This window comes from Leptonotus elevatus, chromosome 17, assembly GCF_054856555.1.
Source record: "Leptonotus elevatus isolate MCC_2025b chromosome 17, RoL_Lele_1.0, whole genome shotgun sequence".
Lineage (NCBI taxonomy): Eukaryota > Metazoa > Chordata > Actinopteri > Syngnathiformes > Syngnathidae > Leptonotus > Leptonotus elevatus.
The window spans coordinates 12,156,614-12,174,903 of NC_141255.1; the positions used below are offsets into that span (position 1 = coordinate 12,156,614).

Sequence of the window (18,290 nt, forward strand, 5' to 3'; positions counted from 1 at the left end):
GAATGAATTAAGACTTGGCAATAATGACATTTAAAAAAAAGAGTTCACACTCACTGTGGATCCATGTTCCAGCTGTTTCCAAACTCATTAGGGTTGCTGGCCAATGACCAATCTGGTTTACGGAAGTCATCTTTAGAATCTCCATTGTAATCTCCACACAATCCACACAGTGAATTTTTAAAGCTGCAGGTGACACGTTACAAGATCCTTCAGTCCTGAACTTCTCATGAACTTCTATTCAGTTCCCATTAAGAAAATGTGTACAGGTTATGCTCACTCTTTAATCACTTTGACGTCCATGAAGTGGTTTCCATCATAGCGCACAGTCACGCCAAAATCTAAGGACACGGTGTAGTGCTTTCCTGATTTGAACACAGAGACGCCTGGAAACGGATTCACTGGCAGGTTTACTTTGATTCCATTCACCTGGATGTGGAAAGCAGGTGAAAAATGATGAGTGAACAGGCAGGGACGTCCTCATTCTTTATTCTTTAAGATAAGGTAAGGGTTTCCTTCTTACATGCACGGTGCCTCCTTTGAAGATGGAGACCTTATGCACTGTGCTCTCATTGAAGTGTGCCCCTCTATGCAATACATACACGTGAACCGCTTTCACATAGGAGATGCTGGGTGTGTTGTAACGGTTTTCATTGTCAGCATGGACCTCAAAAAGTGGTAAATCTGATGATACATTACAGACTGCCGCCATCAAGTAACTGCAGTTGCCCATGAAGTTGTACTTGCGCTTGTCAAAGGTCGTGTAGTGTGGATCCCCGGTTGCGATGCATGAGGATGAACCTTCAGAGAAAACAAGATATTTCTGTGACACTCAGGATTAAAGATTACTATTTTCAATACCTGCTGATCAAACTGAGGAGGTGAAAGTAACCAGTAATAGAATTCTTGACATGTTACCTTTCGGGTAGCATCCGGCGACACCGTTAACCTCCCGACACTCCTCAGTGGGATCACAGGTGTTATCCACACATTCCAAAGTGTAATTCCCTGCACAGCGACACAGCTTGGAGCAGCCGTCTCCAAATACGATCTCACCAGGCTAAAACACAAATGTCAGCAACTTGGTTAGGCCTACTGCCTTTCTTCTGAACTCAAGTGTCGGTATGATCTCTATTCTAACCTCATAATAGTTGTTATTGTGATCCAGGCAACCACATTTTTCCAGTGGTACACAGTGTTTGCCCTTGAAGACGAACCCTGGTTTACAAAAGCAGCCGGTGATACAGGAGCCGCTACAGTTAGTGGAGGGTTCCATGCAGGTGGGGATACAAGCTGGGCCACATTCGATGTATTCTGCATTCGGAGGGCACTTAACTGTATGGGAAAAGAAACAGCAGCATTGCATTAATAGCTAGTAAGTAGATACTGTATTAGGCTTTAAAAAAGACACCGTACTTGGCTTTGGTGTTGTCGGTCCTGGAGTTGTTGGTCTGGGTGTTGTTGTTCCTAAGATGTCATTGATATTTATTTAAAATGAGTATTAGAAAGATTTTTTTTCCTATGGTCAAATAAAAGACAAGGGTTGAAATCGTGTCATCTTACCTGTGGGATAGCAGCCCAGCTCTCCTCCCTGGACTTGACACTCGTGCACTGGGGGGCATTGAGATGCCTGACAGGTAACGTAGGGTGCATCACACCTACACTTCAGAGTGCAGTTCTCAGTGTAGAACTCCTCTCCAGGCTGACATAAACACACACGGCAGATATATCCATTAGATTCCTAGGTGTATTTCCCAGTTCGAGTGTACAGTTGCTTGTCCATCTCGCAGTACCTGATAATATTGGCCGTTGGTGTGTTTGCAGCCACATGAAGTGTTGGAGACACATTTCCCAGAACTCAGGATGTAGCCGGGATTGCACACACAGGACTCCGTGCACGGTCCGCTGCAGGAGGGGGGCCTACCCAAACATGTGTCTTGACAGGGGTCCGCACAGGGCTCATAATGACTGTTCGGGGGGCAGTTAAAAGCTGTGTGGAAGATAAGATGAAATTATAATTCATCTCATCTCATCCTTTGGACACATTTAGAGAGAAAGCTACAGAAGAGTCCCATGTCAACAATCTGCACTTTCTACTCACGACAGAAGGTTTCGTTCCTCCAGGGTCCGATGTTGACCCCACGGTCCTGGCATTCATTGGCGTAGGCTTCGATGGCTTCACACAGAATGGAATGAGCCCCATCAAGCGCACAAAGGTCAAAGACACAGTCCTTGAAGTAATCCTGGACACAAAACCAGTATGCTACAACCCATCTTCCCAAATGCAACTCAAAATTTCAGTTTTTGGCCAGATGCTTGCAACTTACATTGGGGTTGACTTTGGCATGACACACGGCAAAAGGACCATTTTTATCCAGCAGGATGCCACAATATCCAGAGCTTTCATAGAGTTTCTGCTCCTCTGCCTCACATTCGGGATGAGTGGTGTTGGGTTTGTTGTTACACCTTGCGCAAAATGAAATGTTAGACACAGAGTCAACACAAGACAATGTTCAGAATCTAAAATGATCCAACAGAATGAATTAAGACTTGGCAATAATGACATTTAAAAAAAAGAGTTCACACTCACTGTGGATCCATGTTCCAGCTGTTTCCAAACTCATTAGGGTTGCTGGCCAATGACCAATCTGGTTTACGGAAGTCATCTTTAGGATCTCCATTGTAATCTCCACACAATCCACACAGTGTATTTTTATAGCTGCAGGTGACACGTTACAAGATCCTTCAGTCCTGAACTTCTCATGAACTTCTATTCAGATCCCATTAAGAACATGTGCACAGGTTATGCTCACTCTTTAATCACTTTGACGTCCATGAAGTGGTTTCCATCATAACGAACAGTCACGCCAAAATCTAAGGACACGGTGTAGTGCTTTCCTGATTTGAACACAGAGACGCCTGGAAACGGATTCACTGGCAGGTTTACTTTAATTCCATTCACCTGGATGTGGAAAGCAGGTGAAAAATGATGAGTGAACAGGCAGGGACGTCCTCATTCTTTATTCTTTAAGATAAGGTAAGGGTTTCCTTCTTACATGCACGATGCCTCCTTTGAAGATGGAGACCTTATGCACTGTGCTCTCATTGAAGTGTGCCCCTCTATGCAATACATACACGTGAACCGCTTTCACATAGGAGATGCTGGGTGTGTTGTAACGGTTTTCATTGTCAGCATGGACCTCAAAAAGTGGTAAATCTGATGATACATTACAGACTGCAGCCATCAAGTAACTGCAGTTGCCCATGAAGTTGTACTTGCGCTTGTCAAAGGTCGTGTAGTGTGGATCCCCGGATGCGATGCATGAGGATGAACCTTCAGGGAAAACATCAAGTTATTGCTGTGACACTCAGGATTAAAGATGACTATTTTCAATACCTGCTGATCAAACTGAGGAGGTGAAAGTAACCAGTAAAATAATTCTTGACATGTTACCTTTTGGGTAGCATCCGGCGACACCGTTAACCTCCCGACACTCCTCAGTGGGATCACAGGTGTTATCCACACATTCCAAAGTGTAATTCCCTGCACAGCGACACAGCTTGGAGCAGCCGTCTCCAAATACGATCTCACCAGGCTAAAACACAAATGTCAGCAACTTGGTTAGGCCTACTGCCTTTCTTCTCAACTCAAGTGTCGGTATGATCTCTATTCTAACCTCATAATAGTTGTTATTGTGATCCAGGCAACCACATTTTTCAAGTGGTACACAGTGTTTGCCCTTGAAGACGAACCCTGGTTTACAAAAGCAGCCGGTGATACAGGAGCCGCTACAGTTGGTGGAGGGTTCCATGCAGGTGGGGATACAAGCTGGGCCACATTCGATGTATTCTGCATTTGGAGGGCATTGAACTGTGGGCGTAGTTGGTCTTGGAGTTGTGGGTTTCGGTGTAGCTGTTCCATTAGTGGGTGTTGGAGTCGACACTGGCGGCTGTGTCGTGGTTAGTTGACCTTTCAGTGAAAGAGTTTCAAAAGTACTGTCGTGAGGATAGACTCCTTGACATGGAGATTCAAAATGAATCATTTCCAGAATAGGCAGCAAACAAGGAAAGACAATTAATCGTCAACAAAAAAAAATCTCCCTTTTAGCTGTCATGATTATTGTCAAAAACATGCATGTGCAAAGGCAGTGACGGTAACACTGCTTAATTCTGCCGGCCACCCCGATTTTCCTTTTAAAGATGCGACACAGGTTCTCAATAGTGAGATCAGGGGATGGTGACCTTTTCCACCTTTTATACCAAAGTAATATTTTTCCTTCTTCAGTCCCTTAGTTAACCCTAACCCACTGCAAATATACAAAACATAACTAGCCATTTCCTTACTTTGACAGGCCATCACACACACAGCATCAACAGCAATGTCGGTCTGACGAGTCTCTCCGTACGTTCCCACAATTACAAACTGAAATTCAATATGAACAAAAAAAAATTGACTCCATGTATCAGCGCACATGCAGTGACAGTAGTTTAGTGTGTACCTGGATGTCAGTGTTGCTGAGGTAACGGACTTCGGCAGGCTTCCAGGCTGGACCCTGGTTTCCCTTGACAGTGAAGAGAGCGGGTCCAAGCAATCCTCCTGAAGTACAGAATGCAAATTCAACCGACAGGAAGTCTAGATTAGTCTTCCTTAGTGGAGTTCAGATTGGATGGAGCTCATCTGAGAATGGGCAAAATCTACTATCTAAATGACATATTTAAACCAAAATGGTGAACTGCTTCACCTCTTACCTGTCGAGGTGTGGACACTGAGCTGCATGGTCTCGCTAGTGCCATACAGATAGTAATAGAACGTAAGCTCTAGGCATCCAGAAGAAGAGTTTAACACAGGACTTATGATTTGCCCCTTAAGTCCAGGTCGAGCATCGGAAGAATCCATCAGCATGAACTGTCCCACTAAGAGAATGTTAAAGAGTAATGAGATGCTTGGCTGGAAACCCTCAGGACAAATTCGGCCCGCTCAAGCTACTTACATCCCGGCTTGGAGAAATCATCATCAGGTCCGGTGCCTTCAGTCTCTGTTGGGCCAGTCCATTGCTCAAAGCCAAATATGTTCTCGTCAGGTACGAAAAGAGTCCACCCACAGAAGTCATCCACCGAGTCGAAGTCGCAGCCAGAGACGCAAGCTGTGGACCAAATATTAGCCTTTATGTATATTGTCGTTTGCAAACTTTTAAGAAAACATTGTGAGTTTACATACTGGGACACGCTCCTTCGAAAATGAGGATGTTGTCTAATGCCGAGTCGCAGTAAGCATTTATGCCTCGTTGAGCCTCGAAGACAATCTAGACAACCACAAGTGACATGTTGGTCAAGAATCAGCAAAAGTGTAGTAAGTCAAAGTAATAAGCCTAAAATAAAACTGTAAAAATCTATCTATTTTTACGTTCTTAGTTCAAAACACTGCAAACCATGCATGTGAGAGCGTTAAATAGTGTTATCAGGTATGTCCTGGGGTGTGGCACAACCTCAGTCTTTCCTAAGCACTTACTGCTGTGATTGCTTTATAGGGCTATAAAAGCAATGCAAGGGCAAATAATTTAACTGAGACTGAATGAAGTGATCTAGTGAACTGTTATCTGCACGTGTTGCTCCACTGATTAGATCAGTGCATACTTTTTCATTGCCCATAGCAACGCAAACAATAGGCACCCAATTCCACCCGCCGTTCCAACATTTTGGGGCCTTGGAACTTGGAACTATTCCAACAAATGTTTGAATTGAAGTTTAAATTTAGAATTTTTGTTGGAATTTAGACTTGGAACCTGGCACTTGGAACTTTCTATGGTCGGGACCCAAGTCCTATTCATTGTGTATGGCAACCCCCTTGTCCTAACCCCATTTTCAACTCTTAAACCTACCCCTAATCCTAGTCACCATGGCAACAACATTTTCGCCTGATTTCAAACCCTCTACATGCTTTAGAAGCAACAATGCACTATATGCTCTTTGCTTGAAAGCAAACACTCACAGTGAGGTCCTGATTGCTTGGATTGGCCACGGTAATGGCACCCTTCAGCCAAGATGGACTCTGGATACCAGTTTTCTTCCACAGCTCTTCCTCACTATTCAGCCTCTTTGCTAGTAGCCTCAGCACATTGGAACTGTCCGAGCCGTACATGTAATATCGGAACTGGACGCAGATCTGTGCAGGCGCCTCTAAGTACGTGGGACTCAGCAGACGAATCTTACGCCCTTCTGCCACGTTGTCGCATTCCTGGTAGATGTAGAATCCGTCTGGGGAAGAAAATGGATTGGATGTTTTTCACAAGTGATTTTAGTGTTGACCGCCGATGAGATGCAACACTGACTTCCATCGGGGTAATCGCCTGGGGGACCCGTGCTAGGCGTTGGGGTTGAACCTCTGTGCCGGGTCCAGTCGCCATCGTCCGCCGAGTCCTGGTAGAAGCTGCAGAATGGCTCGCTATTGTTGTTAAAGTTGCAGTACGTCAGCACAAGAGCTGGGGAGACTGAACATGGGAATTAACACACAAAAAAAGCGCTATAGACCAGGGTTGGGCAAAGAAGGGTACATGGAGACAAACAACCTTGCATGCAGCCATTTTTTACAGAACTGGTCCATTTTTGGGTTAAGTTTCAGCTCAAACAACAAAAAACCTCCATTGTTTCCCTGCATTGACAACCGGCCTAATCCACACGGGTCAATTTTTCTTAGATTGATACTTATTTTTGGCCATCCATCCATTAACTCATTTGCTCCCAAACACGTACAAAATACGTTCTATTTTAAATGTTTTTCAAGTGTCCCAACGACGTATTCATACGTTTTTTAAATGGTTTTTTTTATGTTAGAGCATACAGAAGGCTTTGATGCAGCCTCTAAACTGCAAAGAACGGTTGAAGAAATGGAAGTTATTACACAAACGGCCAGCAGGTGGCACAGAGCAAAAGAGTTCAACCAGGGGCCATGTTGAAAAAAAGCTATATTCTAATGCTAATTGCTGCAAAACGGAAACAGATAAAAACATGCTTTTTTTTCTGATGAAAGAAGAGATTCAAATCTTTCTTTTGGACAGTTCCAATTTGTTTTTATAGCAATAAAACACAATATTCTGTGGGCCTTGCAAAATCTGTCAAAATCCATTAAAACAGCCGGGAGTGAAGGAGATTGCTTCAGTGAAAATGGCTGGGAGTGAATGAGTTAATAGTATTTCAGGTGAGCTCACGTGTACACTTTCTTCCACTATAACACGGTCATTCACACCCTTGCTGAAACACATTTTTTATTGTAGAACTGTCTGTTGAAGAAATCCACAGAACAATGCAAAAATCTGAAGTTCATAACGATCTTTATTTATGGGTGTTTAAAATTGTATTTTAATCAATTTAAATGTTGGAGGTGTAAAGCATATTGCAGATTTTACTCCGGAACATCTAAAAATAGTAGTTTTAATGAAATATGTCTGTGTTACTCGCTAATAAATTAAATTACGCGCTAAATTAGCGTGCCGGTGCTAACAAAACTCATGTTGTTTATCTTACCGTTGTTGGCCGGCACACTCTGGAGGCTAAAAGAGAAGGACATAGATCAATCATTAGACATGTCACACCTAAATATGACTAATTTACTCTTTCGCACACCCATATTTAATGAAAAAACTAGAAAGAAAGAAAGAAAAGAAAGAAAGAAAAGAAAGAAAGAAAAGAAAGAAAGAAAAGAAAGAAAGAAAAGAAAGAAAGACAGTATAAACAAAAACAACAATTGCATGCGGAATGGTAATTTAATATAAAACCATGATGTGATATTGTGTGTATATGATTATTAAAGTGTAATGTACTTTTACAAACATTTTAAAGATGGTCAGACCAATACAAGTTAAGTTTCATACTATTACTGTAACCACAATTGTACTAAAATATACAAGATTAGGTGAGTGAAATTTGATATTCATTTTAAATCAATACCTCATATTGATTGCAAGATCACAAAACAGCACGTCTGGGTAGTAACTTTTACAAATACATAATATGTTGAAAAAAAAATGTTTGGCTATAAAAAAATAATAGTTATGCATTACTGGTTTATCATTACTAAACACTGTAATGTGATAATTTTTAAAACAGATGTGATAACTCTGTAATCATAAATATATATAAATTTAGGGTAATGAAATTAGAATTTCTGACAGATAAGTAATAAATAATGTTACAAGTTTTAAAAAGTCTATGTTTAAAAAAATATAGCAGTTAATACCATGTTTGAAAATCTCTTATCTCTGAGGATGATTTAATTTTATTTTCAAAAAGTTATTTCGCCCTGACCATTCACCATTCAGTTTGGGACTCACCTTTGCTGCTTTGTCAGTGCGCACATCCATAAGAGCAAAATAAGGAATCGCATTCCATCCATGGCTAACTAAACAGTTAGCATAGGGATGAAGGAAGGAAGGACACAATCGGGGACTTTATATATATCCATACACAGTACTGTACTTGTACTGTGAACGGCTATTGGGTGGATACTGTACTGTATACTGTGATTGTTGCAAAATGTGTAAATAAGTAACAGTGATTGATATGGACAGGGTGTGTTCTTTGTTTGTAGGTGTGTGTCTGCTTTTTTTTTTGGCACTTCACACCGTGGGTGTGGATGCTCGACAGGAATCATCTTATAAAATAATTTCTTCTTCTTCTTCCGTAAAGCTAGCCTGATTAGTGGACCCATCCCAATTGTTATTTAATAATGAAAGTAAATGCGTAAAAATGTGCCTTGCATTGTGTTGTAAAACAGCCCTAATGATGTACAGAAATACGTCTCAAGATTTGTTATATAACGGCCCTGGTGTTGTATGTATAATTCGTCATTCAAATCAAAGTTTGCCAGAAAAACATGCCTGAATACTGGATTTTTTGTGACTTTGGAGGCAATTTTTTTGTGTTTTTTTTGTCTTTTTGGGCAAAAAAAACCACATTTCAAACACTTCTATTATTTCATAACATTTTGGGATTTTTGATCTAATTAACTCTGGACTGAATTTTTTGTTCTAGTTTAAAGGCAGGGGTTCTGTTATTTCATAACATTTTGGGATTTTTGATCTAATTAACTCTGGACTGAATTTTTTGTTCTAGTTTAAAGGCAGGGGAAAAAATTCTGAAATTGTATCAGGGTTTCCAATCAAAGTTAGACTAGTCATTAATCGAAACTGGGGACAAAGTTTACTTGAATGTATTCTGAAGGTGTGCGTGCGTGTGTGTTTTATAAGCGTTTTTATAATCACACATTGGACAGGAATGTTCTTTTTTTTTGCTTATGATCTTTAGACCTCTCCTTGCCAGTTGTCAGTCAGTAAGGCCCACTACAACCACACTCAACCCTTCAAGGGCCTTGATCAATTCTTAAACACCCCAATGTAATCCAAATTCAACAATAAACACAATAACATTGTGTGTCTCCAAGGGAGTGACTCAAAAGGTAATTTCACACGTTTTCATTCCCGTTTTGCAATGAAAGCGCCTTTATCAACGATGTATGGACTTTCAGCAACAAGTGATAAAATCATTGTAAACATGAATCACACCAAACTCCATCGTAACTAATGTTTATGGCAATGTGGATAAGAAGAGTATGAACTCATTAAGAAAAATACAATTTACACTTTAAGACTGTAGTAATTGTTCGTTGTTTGTACGTGTGCGTGTGGATTTGAATGAAAAGAGCATACTAGTTGAAAGACAGGTGTTGTGCCAAATGGTACTTACCCCCGAAAAAAATTGTACAACACCGGCACCTAAAGGGGCAACAACAATGGGTTCTCATTCAGTGACGAACAGTCTACTGTATTTAAAAAAATGTTTTTTTTTACCGCAATTGATGTATAATTATGGAATGGTAGTGTTTCTCATGGAAATACTTTCTAAAAATTCTAATCATCCATCTACCAATATGTCTTCACTTTTCGCGTTGTGTGCTGCTAGCTGGTGGACAAAAAGCGACCGTGGATTGATTTACCGTGCTGCTACCTACGAAAAGGAAAAATATGCAATTTACCTTCTACTTTACTGTATGTAATCTACTTCTATTTATAATATATCAACTATCACTCTTGGTTGGTATAGCTGCGATGGCCGAGTGGTTAAGGCGTTGGACTTGAAATCCAATGGGATCTTCCCGCGCAGGTTCGAACCCTGCTCGCAGCGTTATTTTACTTTTCATTTTTCTTTTCCTACTTGTGGTAACATGTAAAGGACAGTTGTTGATATTTCAATGTTCATTCATTTTACTCTCTGGGGCACCGCAGTGCGAGTGCTTCAAAATGCCTACGTGTTTGTAACTCAGGTCATTGCATTCTATTAGCTCACCACTAGATGGCAAACAATTATAGACATTGTCGTTTAAAAATATACAACTTAATTTTTTTTTTTTAATCGACCTCTCCCAACAAATAAACTAATAAATAATTAAATATTTGATGAAAAACATCAAATTCCCCCATAAAGTTGAGTAGTAAAATATATTAATACTGATATTTGAATTTAGCATTTTTTTTCCTCTTTTCTTTTTTTTCTTTCTTCTAAATTAAATCTGAATTTAGCATTTTTGGGGGTCATGGGAATTTAATAAACAGTGTAGAAATATTACCAAACTACAACTTTTTGAAAAAAATAAATGCCATATCACCAATAAACATGACTTCCTGATTACTTATATAATGTTGATATTTTATTTAGCATTGTTTATCAGTGGTGGTACATAAACACATTGTCTAATAAAGCTGAGCAGAAAAAAATGTTGAATTAAAAAAAATCTTTGATAAAAATGAATGCTATAGCCCAAATAAAGACTATTAGCCAAGTACATTCCAAGATATTTTTATTTAAACATTGTTTAAATATGACGAACAACCCTAATAAAATTACAGTAAGCATAAATGGACGTCATCCAGCAGTTAATTGAGGAAATACATCATGATGGGTTGCAGTAGAAGTAAATCTGCATAAATTCTACACTGAACCAAGAGAAAAGAGACAAGTGTGCAAAGAACAACAATTTTATTGAAACACTTCCGCATATGAAAGTAAATCATTTGCTGATGTTCAAATATGAAGCGAGAAAACAAAAATATAGATTTTTTTTCCCTTCGCATTTTTCCCTTCCACTGCATCTTTACTGCTCTCAAGCAACCCTGCTCACCTTTCCAGCAAAATCACAACGTGCAGCTCATCTCCCTCTTTCCACTTACATTTCCCTTCCCACCAATTACATATAGAATACATATTATAAAGCAGCATATATATGTTTGTGGTGTCGCCCTGGAAATAACAATACAACAATACTAGTAATATAAAACATCTATACATCAAACTATACATTCATTTTTACACAGAGAGGAGACATTCAAACTAAAGCAGCTCAGTCCAGATGAGGTACATGGTGGCCACGCACATCTTTCAACCTGTTTGGAAAACACAAGAGAAAACAAGTCAAGCGCTGTAAGAAATATCATTTGCACAAACAAATTGCGCCAACCTACCTAATCAACTTACCTATAATACTGACCAATTTACATAATTTACCTAACGATAATTACATATCTACCAAGTACATAATTGCCTGCCTGCCTACTTACCCACCACCAAATGAATGCATATGACCGACTTAAAACCTACTGTATTACCTACCTACCAACTAAGTGTACCTACAAACTAAACACCTGCTTACATACCAACCTACTAATATGTACCTACTTAGATAGAGTACTTAACCTTTCAACCTTCCTGGCCTTACCAACTTATACATTTTCTAACCTACTAAATAAATAATTGCCTACTTCTACACTGCACCTATATAACTACCTAATAGATGTCTCAATACATGTTTGGCCTAAGGAAAAATAACATTTGTACAGTCTGGCCCCTCGGTATGTGGGTCTGACGAGAAAGGGCAGCTACCATGGCGCATGCTGTGTTTATATAATTGGTGTTGATCGGAAGCCGGGAGAATTTGACTTGTCACTTTGGCCATCTCCTATAAAAAGCATGCTGAACCTGCCGCCACCCTCCTAAGCGGCTTCTTGACATTCAGCAGCAGCTGAAGGAGTCTCAGCAAGTCTGAAGCTGCCCTTGGGTCCTCTCGGCTCTGTCGCAGTCTACCTAGTTATCGAACTGCCTAACAACATGTTTACCCTCCTACCAACCCAATCTGCTACCACTGTGCCTTTCTGCTTTATTACTAAATAATATTAAGGATAATAATTTAGGGTTTTTCACTTCTAATCATGACAAGGCTTTACAAAATAGAAAACGGATTGTTAATAGGAAGTATACTGTAAATATAACCAACGGGATGTGTTCTTTTTGTGGTCTCTGCTGTATGTAAATAGTGAGATGACTCACCTCTTTTTCACCTGTGCTCAACCACAAAGCTCATGGTTGTCCCGTCAAACGAAGGTGGCGCAATAATCCGCGGCCCCTGCGGCGACGTGATGCTGATGACTGGCTGCTTGCCCCCGGGGACGCCTTGCTGCGGTCTGGCGATGCTGACCACATTCGGGCTCCCCGACGCCGCCTTTCCAGTGGCTATATAGAAGGGGGTCTCCATGTACATGCCCTCGGACTGGAGGGGCAGCGCCTTCTCCCCACTCTCCATCAGCATCTGCGGCTGCACCAGCGTCCGGGTCGAAATCATGGGGGGCGACGTCATGAAACCGGGGTAGATCATGTAGGTGTGTCCATATGAAGCAGAACCCAGGGCCAAAGGGGAAATTGGCATGGGAACGGGGGTCATGGGAGGTTGGGGAATGGGTACCTCGTAATAGTGTCCCGTTTCGGGGTCGAAGAGGCGCCGTGTGGAGGGTTGAACCGGTGTGTCTACCAGGTAGTAGCTTCCACTGGTGGGATCCAGGAGCATTTTCCTCTGTGTGGCTTGGAATGGGTCTAGAAGAGGTGCAGGGGTGATTGCAGGGGAGAAACAGTACACCTGTGGCTGATTTGCGGACACACCCAAGGGCATGGAGTGATAAATGTTCGTGGGGGGGACATCTGATGAATTGGTTGCCATAGAAGTGTTGGAGCTTCTCTGGGACTGCTCCTCTTGAACCTTACTGCCTGATGTAGCAATGGGCAAGGGAAGAGTGGTTGAGTGGGACTGGCTGGTAAACACAAAAGAGCCCTCTTTACTGCCACAGGCATGAGACTTGACCGGAATGGTTAGGTAGCTCTCATTATCAGAGTTTTGCTCCCTGGACTGCATTTCTTTTGACTCGCCACTTGTCTTTGTTGGGTAGACTTTTAAGGACATGGGTAACTTCGGCGACTTGGGGGCAAATGTTTTGGTGTTGTAAGACACAGGTGTGGGATTGTTCAGCTGTGGAGTCTTTGCGGTGATACCCATGGTGATACCCGTGGATGCCTTGTGGCTGGAATTGAAAGGAGCGGCCGACAAACTAGCTTTAAGGCGGTCGTCTGGGTCGCCAGCAGTCCTTAGCCAGTCCTCTGCTGCCACTACTGGTGGCGTTCTGTTCAAGCAGGGGTATGAATCCCTTCTTGCCATTTTCTCCACGACAGAGCCTCTCAGTGTTTCTTCCTCACTGTTCTCCTCACTTGCAATCAGTGAGAGTACATGGCTATCCATCAGGGACTGTGGTTCATTTTTCCTTTTCCATTCATTTTTGTCATAGACATAAAGCTGTTCCATTGTTTTCACTGCTGCCTGAAGCTTTTCCAAAGCAACCTGATTTGACATTTGTTGCTTATCAGTAACTTTGGGATTTTTTTCTTTATTTGAAGCCAATTTGCTTTCAATTCTTAAACCCACCTCTTCTGGGGGATTATCTATGATCCCCGGGGCCACGTTCTGTGCCACTTTTTGCATTGCTGAACTTCTGGTGCCCTCTGGAGACGGTCTATCTTGAGATAAGTCACATTTGCTGTTGTTTGTATTCACCGACTGGCATTTTATCACAATGGGGGAAACAGATGTAGGATGTCGACAATCTCGGTGGCTGTCAGCGGTGGCAAGATTGGCTTTATGATCCACTGAAACAAAGTGATAGGAGCTTTTAACCTGCTTGCGTACATCTCTAACTTGGTGTATGGGCGTCTGCAGCTTTCCTTTACCCTCTCGAATGTCTCGAACCATAAAATGTGGCACTTTATCCCAGGACTCACCCTTCAAAGCTGCAGCCAGGACCCCCTGGCCTTTGGAGTCATCAGTTCTGATCAAACTGGTCGCATTACAGTTCTGGAGATTAATTTTAATTTCCGGGGATCTGGATGTGGCGGCACTCCTAGAGTCTGCTATGTTTAAAATGTGGTCAGATCCAAGCTGGAGGTCCCTCTCCAGCTCCCCACTACTGGCCACGCGTTGGATGTTTGGCACAAACAAATGTGTCATTTTAGTTAGTTTGCCGCCGCTCGTCGAGTACTGATCCCCCATTCCCTCTTGAGGTGGCGTCTCTGCGGGGATTTTATGGTTTTTATGATCCTGTGGAAACTCTAGCTCCTCATTCCTCCAGCATCTGAAGGCGCTATTTTGGCTGCGAAGCAAAGTCCCTTTGGACGCTTCTATTGCACCCTTTTTAGCATCCATCGCTTTACCCGGCGCCTCCAACTGAGTGTCTTGCACCAGAGAGTCCCTTCTCGAGCCGCAATCCATAATGTCGGCAAAGTCATCCGCGCTGTCGGAGTTGCTCTCAGAGAGTTTGGAGTTCTGTCTTTGTAGCCCCTTGCCCCTATGGCAATCACCCTGGTGGTTGGGCTCCCTCACCTCACCCCTTTCCATCCGGCGCTCCTGCTCGAACTGCATCTTTTTGAAAAGCACATTCTGAATCACACTGGACGCAAAGATGGCTTTTTTATGGGTGCCCTCCATGCTGTTCGACTTTGCAGTGGCCCCTATGCCCCTGCCGCCCTGCAAACTGTTAACAGTAATTTCATCCGTGGAACGTGATCCTGCTCCCGTGGGGTTTGGAGCGACGCTTGCGAGCCTTTCTCCAGCAGACATTCCCGATTTTACGTTGCAACGAAAATTCAGGGTCTCTGTGAGCCGTATTACTCCGCTGTGCCCCTGACCAAACTTCCTCATTAGTTCAATTTTCTTAGTAGACGACGCACAGTGAGGAGCTCCATCCCCATTCAGCTGCTCGGCAAAATCACTGCTATTTTCCCCCCTTTCCAGCTCAGCTGTTGGCTTGGAAACAAGACTCTGGCTCACATTGGAGTACTTCAGGTCAACAAACGTGGACCATCTGTTGATACCGCATTCGGATGTTGAAGACTCACTAGAGGTGCTGAAGTTGATGGCATCCAAGTAAGGATAAGACAGGCTCTTGAAGGTTCTGGCCGTTAGGTTGCGCACCTCCTTGTCAGCGTCGTCCAGCTCGCTGGAAGCGCAACTGGAATACTCGGCGTTTTCTTTTGCTTGCAATTTGCCGCCCGGTGCGGGAATGACACCCTTCGCCCTATCACGCAGCCCCTCAATGTTCCCATCCACTCCCCCCGCCGCCGAAGGGCCCGTATCTCTGGCGTCTTTGGCATGATAAACAATATTTTCTTGGATAGGGTCATTTATAGCGCGGGAAGTAGCTTTGATTGACAGGTGGACCTGTCCGCCACCCTCGCCACTAGCGCCAAACTGCAAGGGCGGATCGCTTTCGTGCAGACTGCTGATTGCCGCGTCCCCCCCCCTCTTCATCATCAGCACTCCATTGCAGTCGAACGAGGCGTAATCCACAAAGGAGAACACCTGTTGGCCATCCTCCACGTCCCACGTGGACGAGGAGGAGGAGCCGGCACCCGTGTCCGAGTCTGCGTCGTGGCCATCGGACAGCTCGGAGAGCCGGATGGCGTGCGTGGTGATGTAATGAGACTCATCCTCGGTCAGCACGGTCACATCATCCTCATCCTCGTACTCATCTGAGTCCGTTTCAATCCCCAAATCAGACATTTGCTGACCCACATCTTCAAGATCCAGCTTCAAATGGTCAAATTCACTCGACTTGCCGTCAGAATCTACAATTTGGAGGAGATCCGTTACCTCCCGGAGGGTCGGAGGCTGTGGTGGAGGAGTCACTGTGTGGCTTTGTTGAGTCTTCATAGCTTTAGAGCAGGGAGTGGGAGCACCCCAGGGTGCTGCTGCTGCAGACCGTGTGGCGCGCTATACACCCCCCTCTACCCCATTCCAGCTGACATGGAAGAGTATAAAAAAGGGGCGAGACATTATTAACTCCTGTCTAGGCCACATGATACTCTAAGATGTGAACCAATGAGAGGCCTTCCTCAAATTAACTCATCCGTCTATGTTGTTCTCAAGCACTGCAGGCAAAATGGCACCAAATTAAATTGTATGTGAAGATTGATGTCATAAATGCCTGAGTGCCTCTGCCTTTTCCTGGGATATGGCCGTCATATTCAATGTGACATCTGTCACTTAAACAAGTCTTTACCCTCTGTGAAAAACAACCAATGTGCTGCTGGTTACTGAGGCACTAAGTTGTGAAACTCATCTTTGTCTGTATAATTGTATTATACTGCCCCCTGATGGCCAATGCACTGCATTTTGTTGGTGGGGGGCTCTTTCTGTTACAACCGAAGATCCCAAAACATAGCGCCAAAGTCCGAGCTGATGACAAAGTAGAAAATAATGTCATAAAGCGTGTTCAAGTGACACATAATTTGAAGGTCTTTGCAAGTTAAGGAGGAGCCTAGCTGGGCTGTTAGTGGACGTTCTGGAGTGTCTTCGTAGGCGTCAATTACTTCTTTTTTTTTGCTGTTCACGAAAAGTCCCTATTCTATGTACTAAATGTTGAAATCAGACGGACGAGACTATCATTTACATTCCCTGAGGAGGGATGAACGTTTGTATTGTGAATTAAATGTGGAAAAATAAGTGTTCATGTTAGCGAGTATGATACTTTCAGGATAATGGTAAAAGACAAAAACCTTACTATTAGGACAGATAGGAAAAAAGATTTCCACTGTGACATAAAAAGTAATAACAAAAAAAAAGTGTATTCGTCCGCTTTATTGTTTGACGCAAGACGTGATATTAGACGGATGGGACACTACCATTTGCATTCTAGGGCGGGGGTCTCTGTTTACACAAACGGGCAGTATATTTAGCACACTAATCAAGTGCAACTACAGGACTTGAGAGGATACTGTTACTTCTGGAGACCACATTATGAAACTGTAGCCAAAAATAGATATTAATAAGTAAAACATTATTGATATGTAGTATTTAAATGTTTAAAATGTATTTTTATATATAGCTTTGGCATAAATATTTAGTTTTAAATTGATATTTTAAGAAAAAAAATTATGTTAACATTCTGTATAGTATTCAAATTATTCAAGTCTTTACTCATTAAAATGATGCCAGGAAAAAACTAATGTTTACAAGGCCTTCAAATGGCCACACGAGAGGAAGTGAGCTTGCCAGTGCTTGGAATAAATCCTCTTGATTTGTTTTACATCTGTCACTTAACATTAGCGCTCGCATCCAATCGAATGAGTGTGTATGTTTGAGGTGGGTGAAGGGGTGATTATCTTCAACGTTGGGACACTATTCCTGACATTTTTGTGATTTTTGTATAAAGTCACATGTAAAACTGTACCTTTGAGCTCAAATGACCAACTTTGTGCTGTTGCCAAGCCAAAACACTATAAAAGTCCTGAGAAATGGCAAAAATTAGCCTAAAAAGGCCCCTTCAAAATAATCACATTTTACTATGAGAGAGCAATGTTCTTACTTTTCTTTTGCCAGCCGTTCCAGTCTATCATTGGCTTTCTTGGGTATTTCATAAGGAGTACAATGTTTAAATAAATAAAACACAAAGGGCTGTCCACGCTGGAGGCTGGCTTAAGCTTCCCGACAGTGACGAGGGCCAATGCTGGGCTGTTATCTGTAGGGACAACAAATGATTATTATTTATTACATACAGTCCTGTATACATTGGCCCAAATATTTAGATGATAAGAACTATGATACAATTTCAAAAATGACAATGAAGTACATAGAATTTGTTATTTATTAATTTACCAGTCATTACTTTAACCGCAGCTATGAATGTGCTGGCCCATCTGTGTGTTTAATAATCAAGTTTAGCCCTTGAGCACAAAAGTTTACACCTGAACAACAGACCAAATATTGTATTATTCCATTTCATATACTCTACGTACAGGCCCGCGAGCCCCACACAAACTAACTTCTTTGGACGACGACGCGCAGCACCTGCCGGTGGGTGACTACACTCCATTTAACTGGAGCATGATTTTGAACCAGCTGACCCTCACACACACACCCACGTGCGGGAGGT

General features: G+C 42.4%; 2 protein-coding genes and 1 non-coding gene across 3 annotated transcripts in view; 1 reads left to right on the forward strand and 2 right to left on the reverse strand.

Moving 5' to 3' along the window:
* zanl (zonadhesin, like) overlaps window positions 1–8,386 on the reverse strand; it is a 42,452-nt gene extending 34,066 nt beyond the window's left edge. Inside the window, 23 exon segments of the mRNA XM_086059291.1 lie at window positions 55–183; window positions 278–426; window positions 521–798; window positions 916–1,057; window positions 1,139–1,332; window positions 1,414–1,464; window positions 1,561–1,699; window positions 1,791–1,987; window positions 2,099–2,240; window positions 2,325–2,463; window positions 2,588–2,716; window positions 2,811–2,959; window positions 3,054–3,331; window positions 3,452–3,593; window positions 3,675–3,967; window positions 4,342–4,420; window positions 4,497–4,594; window positions 4,747–4,911; window positions 4,989–5,141; window positions 5,216–5,300; window positions 5,987–6,252; window positions 6,327–6,476; window positions 8,299–8,386. Coding sequence (XP_085915417.1) covers window positions 55–183; window positions 278–426; window positions 521–798; window positions 916–1,057; window positions 1,139–1,332; window positions 1,414–1,464; window positions 1,561–1,699; window positions 1,791–1,987; window positions 2,099–2,240; window positions 2,325–2,463; window positions 2,588–2,716; window positions 2,811–2,959; window positions 3,054–3,331; window positions 3,452–3,593; window positions 3,675–3,967; window positions 4,342–4,420; window positions 4,497–4,594; window positions 4,747–4,911; window positions 4,989–5,141; window positions 5,216–5,300; window positions 5,987–6,252; window positions 6,327–6,476; window positions 8,299–8,386 — 3,635 coding nt within the window.
* Window positions 8,387–10,091: 1,705 nt separating this feature from the next.
* Window positions 10,092–10,173, forward strand: trnas-uga (transfer RNA serine (anticodon UGA)). The gene has a single exon. It is a non-coding gene; the product is annotated as a tRNA-Ser (tRNA).
* An 835-nt stretch (window positions 10,174–11,008) lies between these two features.
* c17h4orf54 (chromosome 17 C4orf54 homolog) lies at window positions 11,009–16,069 on the reverse strand. The gene is made up of 2 exons (XM_086059728.1): window positions 12,370–16,069; window positions 11,009–11,429 (listed from the first exon to the last, which is right to left on the reverse strand). The coding sequence occupies exon 1, from the start codon at window positions 16,067–16,069 to the stop codon at window positions 12,377–12,379; it is 3,693 nt and encodes a 1,230-aa protein (XP_085915854.1). The 3' UTR covers window positions 11,009–11,429; window positions 12,370–12,376.
* Window positions 16,070–18,290: the final 2,221 nt, after the last annotated feature.